This window comes from Frankliniella occidentalis, unplaced genomic scaffold (assembly GCF_000697945.3).
Source record: "Frankliniella occidentalis isolate FOCC.00 unplaced genomic scaffold, Focc_3.1 Scaffold68, whole genome shotgun sequence".
NCBI lineage: Eukaryota > Metazoa > Arthropoda > Insecta > Thysanoptera > Thripidae > Frankliniella > Frankliniella occidentalis.
This window is the reverse complement of record NW_026267198.1, coordinates 591,458-597,589: the sequence shown is the minus strand read 5'-3', so window position 1 is coordinate 597,589 and position 6,132 is coordinate 591,458. Positions and strand designations below refer to the sequence as shown.

At 52.2% G+C, this 6,132-nt stretch overlaps 1 protein-coding gene across 1 annotated transcript; it reads right to left on the bottom strand.

Annotated features, from left to right (window-relative positions):
- Nucleotides 1-2,929: 2,929 nt before the first annotated feature.
- Nucleotides 2,930-3,789, bottom strand: LOC127749605 (uncharacterized protein K02A2.6-like). Its single transcript, XM_052268397.1, has 2 exons — nt 3,608-3,789; nt 2,930-3,500 (listed from the first exon to the last, which is right to left on the bottom strand). The coding sequence occupies exons 1-2, from the start codon at nt 3,787-3,789 to the stop codon at nt 2,930-2,932; spliced, it is 753 nt and encodes a 250-aa protein (XP_052124357.1).
- Nucleotides 3,790-6,132: the final 2,343 nt, after the last annotated feature.

Below are 6,132 nucleotides of genomic sequence, written 5' to 3'. Positions count from 1 at the left end.
GAAAGACACGCAGTTCCTATCTCTATAGCGGTAAACTGCGTGTCTTTCGAAACGCGCGGCTGAACTGCGTGTCTTTCGAAACGGGCGGCTGAACTGCGTGCCCTTCGAAACACGCGGATGAGCTGCGTGCCTTTTAGTCTAAGGTATCGAATACATGGTCCTTTGTTGGCTGAGCGATTAGCGAAGCCCATAACTCCACTGACCGGAAAAGTTTCATTCTGTTTGTCTGTTTGTTTGTCTGTTTGTTTGTCTGTTTGTCCGTCTGTACGCACGATAACTCGAGAAAGGATTGAGATAGCGACCTGGGATTTTCAGGGTCGTTTTGTATCATAAAAAGACAGATCGAGTTCGGAGATGAGCACTCTGGCTCAAAAATTGACTTTTTAAAAAATCAATAACCACAGGTAACAAAATATTATTTTTCTTCAAATATTTTTTATAGGTCTCCTAATGGGTAACTCGTGAAAGTAGAACCCCCTGGGCGAAAATTTCGTCCGTTTCGCTCTATCTTGTACCGTTTCGACGCTATGGCGCATTTCTTGGCGAAAACAACGTGAAAAAGACAAAATGGTCTATTGAATCGTAAAAAACGCTTCATGTCACACAATTGTAAAGGGAGTAATACTTAGACCACACGTTACGGGCCGAACCACACCCTCTTTAGGGATTAAGGGTCGCTAGATTATCTACTATCACTAAAACGTTGATTTTTACACAACGATCTGACAAAATTCGATTTTTTAATGAAAACCGTTACCGAACAGTAGAAGTTTCTTGTCCCTAATTTTAAAGTAAGAAGACCCCGAGAAATGGTTCGAGTATGTCAAATTTTGGGCCCGGAAGACACTGTTCCCCTATACCCTCTTCTTAACTCGTCTCGGATATGAGCGCCGCAGGCATAGCTATATGTGCGCCAGGCGCGTCGCAGCGTAACAGTGTTTCGTGAGATATCGCGGAGCCTGTTACGCGAGACGTGGTCTGGCGTACATATAGCTAGTTTACAAAAACACCACCAACAATTTACCTGCTCTGTAGTTCCTTTTTATTCCCAGTGACATGGCCATTTCTATTTTTTAATTCTTTCTTCAGTTCTTCCACTTTCATGCCCATGATAGTACTTTCTGGTAGTTTATCCATTGAATTCAAGCAGATATTTCCTCTATTATTAACAAGCTACCCTCCACCTGCTACGCGCGCGCAAATGTACCGTTGCTGTGCTGCTGCATTCCGCCCCCGTCGGGCCGGACCGGGCCCGGCGGCTCGCCCACCTCGCCGCCGCCCCCACCTCCAGCCTCACACGCAGTTTGAATCGCGCACTTAGCCGTTGAACTGATAGCCCACGAGCGCCCTCTTCCCCGAGCTTCTCATATCGCCATCCCCATACGGCCAGACTGGGAGGGGCCGTCGCCAGGATGGACTGGACCTTGGTGACGTCGCACTGCACGGGCGCGACCAGGCTACGCAGCGGGGTCACCGTGTCGACGAGCAAGGCCTCGGGGACGTCCGGCTGCATGTGCTCGACCGGTATACGCGAGGCTGCCCATGGGACGGGCTCGCAAAAGTTTCACCTGCACTCCTGCGCAAGATCCTCCGAGAGGCGACCAACGCTGTTCGTCGGCCACGTCCGCTCCTTGGTGAGCTTGGCGGCGGGCCTCTCAGCTGACGCGGCGCGCGGGCGCGCGGGCTCGGCGGCAGGCGACAGGGCCGGTGGGGCCCCGGTGACGTGACTTGCAGGGGACACAGCAGCGCCGCGCGGGACCGCGGACACGTCGGGCGCGGGTGCTGCACACACTCGTCCCTGGCGCGCGGGGCGGCGCGCAGGGCGGGGGCGGACTGGGCGAGGGCCTCCTTGGGCTCCGGCGCGCCAACCAGGTCGGGTGACGGCGGGGCTGGGTGGGACGGCGGGGCAGGCAGCCCCGTCGAACGCGGACCCCTGGGGGCTGGGGACAGCGGGCTCGGAGACGGGCTGGACCGCGGCGACAACGAAGATGGCGGCGCACTGGATGTGCGCAGCACAGTCACGGGCAGCTCCGAGACGGTGAACAGCTCTGGGTTGATCTCCAGGCCATAATGCTTCGGCACTCTCACTTTCAAAAGTTCAAATACCCCACTAGGTGTCTTACAAGGGAAGGTTTTTAGGTGGTACACACCAACTTCGCTGGGCGCGATACTTATTGCAGGGGACATATGTAGATAAAGATTGGCACCAGTTTTAGCTGCCCATACAGTGCAAAATCTGGGCGGTGTAGCTCAAATGGTTCCGGAGATATAGGCATTTGAAGATCACAGTTTTGCTGCTTTTATGATGTTTTCTTACTAAAAATTGTCCAAAACAAACGAAAAACATAGTATGGGCAGCTAAAACTGGTGCCAATCTTAATGCACATATGTCCCCTGCAATATGTATCGCGCCCAGCGAAATTGGTGTGTACCACCTAATAACCTTCCCTTGTTAGGGGCATGCACTCGTTCCACAAATTTGAACAGAAATTCGGTAGACTGCTTCTCAGACCGCCACTTTGGTGCAGACCGAAAGATCGCAATCTCTCGCAAAACTTCACTCCTCGTTGCTGGGCGATACATATGCAACAGCATCTCCAAGTCCTCGGACGTGTCCAAACGGTACTTGAACACTTCGTAACACATTGTTCTGTTGCTTGCGATCACACACGGCCTAAAAAGGACCTAACTTGCTGAACATTAATAGGGGATTTAAAACTCTGAACAGCATTTAACAAATGAGGTGAAGGTTGTCGACCATGTTTAGACAAAACAAAACCTAAAAATTCCAATTTGTCGACAAACCATTCACACTTATCTAAATTTAGTTTTACATTGTGTCTCTCCAGACGGGCCAAAACCATGTAAGTAATTTTAACCACCGCATCCAAGGAGTCACCACGAATTAACAGGTTATCCAAATAAACCTTTACATTATTGATGCTGCCATTTCTTCCATGACAGACTGAAAAATTGCGGCAGCAGAAGCAATACCAAACGGCAGTCGTAACAATTTGTAAAACCCTCTAGGGTTATTCATGATACATAACTCCTGGGACCCCTTGGACAGGGGCAACTGCATGTACGCATCCTTAAGATCTAAACTAACAAAGTATGCAGCCTCAGAAATGTCCGAAAAGATCTCCTCTGGAGAGGGAATAGGGTAGTGGTCTACCCGCAATTGAGGGTTCAAAGTCTTCTTGAAATCCACCACTAGGCGGTACTCGCCATTTTTCTTCGGAACTGGAAACAATGGCGAAGCCCACTCGGCATGCCTGACGTGGACTGCCTTGCCTTGATCAACCATCTTGACAACAATAGCATTTACTGGATCAGTGAGGGCAAACGGGACCTTGTATGCCCGATGCTTCACTGGCGCAGCCTTCTCTTGCAATAGCAATCTTGCTTCAAACCCTACTATAGGATCATCATTATTAACATCAAAAATTTTGGGAAACATGTCCCGTAACTCCTCCACTGAGGGCACAGCGACACTAATACTAGAAATTAAAACAGGTTGATGGACAACATCTCTCCAACCCGGGAGCAAAGCGTCTAGCCAAGGACGACCTAATAACGGATTTAACAATTTGGCGTCCTGGCAAACAAAGACAAATTTTTGGTAATGCCATTTTTAGATACGCAGACATTAACTTCTCCACTGACTCTAATGTCGCCGGAAGCTGATGACAATTTTGTAGGACTAGGTGATAATTTAACAAGAGGGAACAAAGACTTGAATTTATCCAGGGGGATGATGGATGCCCCCGCTCCGGTGTCCACTTCCATAGCCAAATTTACATTATCCACGAGAACTTCCACTAGCAACGGTGCACAGCTGCTAGTGGATAGAAACACAAACACCTCGTGATGGACTAGGGGACTTGCAATTGATGCCGGCAAGCGAGGAGCCGGGAAGCATCAAAAAGGAGTTCCATCCCAGAATTTGCAAATGCAACCCCAAACCCTAACTAATAACAATAAAATTGTACTTTGGAACTTGAAAATCACACGAAAGATGGCTTAACAACTAAATTTACATTGATCTATGTCTGTATAACTCAAAATCAAGACGTTTTGGACGACATCCGACCTGCCTCCGCACACCAACCTCCCGGACACTCGTTGAAACCCACTTGCTCCTACAGACAGAGCAGACGCTCTAGAAGCGCTTGTGCTTCAGCGTCTTTCTCCGCACTGGGCTCTTCTTGATCGTATGGCTCTCCCACCGCAGGCAGCTCCGGGGCGTTCACTACAATTTGGTTCACGCTACTACTTGACCCGGCCGCGCCACCAGCGCGCCCTGCCGGCGGCGTCCCCGAAGCTCCGTTTTGGCGCGAACCGCCCGAGGAGTTAGGCCCCCTGCTGATTCTTGGGCGTACCGGCGCCGCTGTGTCCACGGCCAGCAGCTGCTTGTTATCCCTGCTGATTTCTTCCGTTGTTTGAAGATTCAATGTGATGTATTCTAGCCTGGCCATTGTTGTGGGCCAAGGCCAGGGCGCGGAGTTTGAGACGCGAGGCCTCACTTGCAATCACGGCCGCCTTTGTTTGGGCCCAAGCACCGGCGCCCAAGGCGGCCTTACGCCTTTCCGCGTAGCGTAGACCATAGACCAACTGATTATTGAGCTCCACTTCCCGTACTGCGGGTATCTCGTCATACCCGCACTTGGTAGCCAATTTTCTGCATCAGACTTGTTCCTCATAGCTGCTCGGATTGTGGCCTTCCAGGTCTTATCTTCTAGTATAGGTGTCAGGGAGGGGTCACTTTATCGATGCCTTGCCGAAACAACTCTTCCACTTGGGTCACCGTTCTCCTGTTGTCGTTCCCCTTAACATAGTGTTTCACCTGCGCCCATGCCATTTCAATTGGGTTGAAATGGCAGTGGTAGGGCGGTAGTCAGATGACGCGGTGGCCGTGGTCCCTCGCCAACCTGTCAATAAAATACTCTGGAATTTGGGTTTTTTTCCGTCCTACCAGGTCCAACAGCTCGATTTTGCGCAACTTCTCAACCTTTCGCTTGCATTCGTCTTCCAAGAGGTTGTGCCTCTTCAGCCAAGCGATCATGTCAGCCCTCAGAGTTCTTCCCGTTGGCGCCCTGTCGAGCTGCCTGGAGTGGCAAGACGCGTTATCCATGACTATGATGGAGCCGGAATCGATATTTGGCAACAGCCTAGTTTTGGACCCGACCAGTCCTCAAAAACCCCTACATTCATTTCTTCGTGGTAATCGCCGGTTTTCTTTGATCTGAATATAGGGGGTGGGGTTTGGATCCAACCGCGAGCGCCACCCGCATGACACACGATTATTCTACTGCCTTTGCCGGGGGGGATGTGCATCGAGCCCCTCGCCGAGCGATCAGTCCACCCCTTTTGGTGGCAATCGTTTGCATTTGCCCATGTCTCGTCGATGAATATTATTTTAGACCAACGGCGACCACCTTGCGGGCACCGAAATGCCCGATTGACATGTGGGCAGCAGTGACGACCTCGCTCTGCAGGGCTGCAGGGACCACGGCCCTCCAGATGACTGACGGGCTGACCTGGCGGAACAGCACCCCGCCGAACACGAGGTGGTGCTTGGCCAAGTTCCTTGCTCGCTCCGGGGTCATGGTGGTGGTGGGGGGGAGCTGCCCGGACTCCACCAGGGCGATGAGTGTCGCTGTCTCCGGGTCCGCCCGCTGGGCAGGGCCGAGCCGGCGGATGATGTCACACATCGGCTGCTCCTCGGTGGCGATTCGGGCCAGGATGATGTCGTCCCGGTGGGCGCCGTCGGGGTGCCCGTGCTCAGGTGGCGGAAAACGAGAAAGTATGTCGCTTATCACGTTGGTACTTCCCGGTATATGGCGCACCGTCAGCCGGAAACTGGACATGAACATGACCCACCGGGACAGGCGGGCCGTGTTGAGTCGGCACTTCATCAGGAACGAGACGGATTTGTTGTCAGTCTCGACGGTGATCTTGGACCCGAGGACGAGTCCGCTCCACTTTTGCAGGGCTACCACGACAGCAAGACACTCCTTTTCACAGATGTTGTACCTGGTCTCGGGTCCCTTCAATGTCCGGCTCATGAAGGCGATGACAGCCTCCTCGCCGTCCCGCGGGTCAACTTGACTGAGGACCGCGGCGATGGCA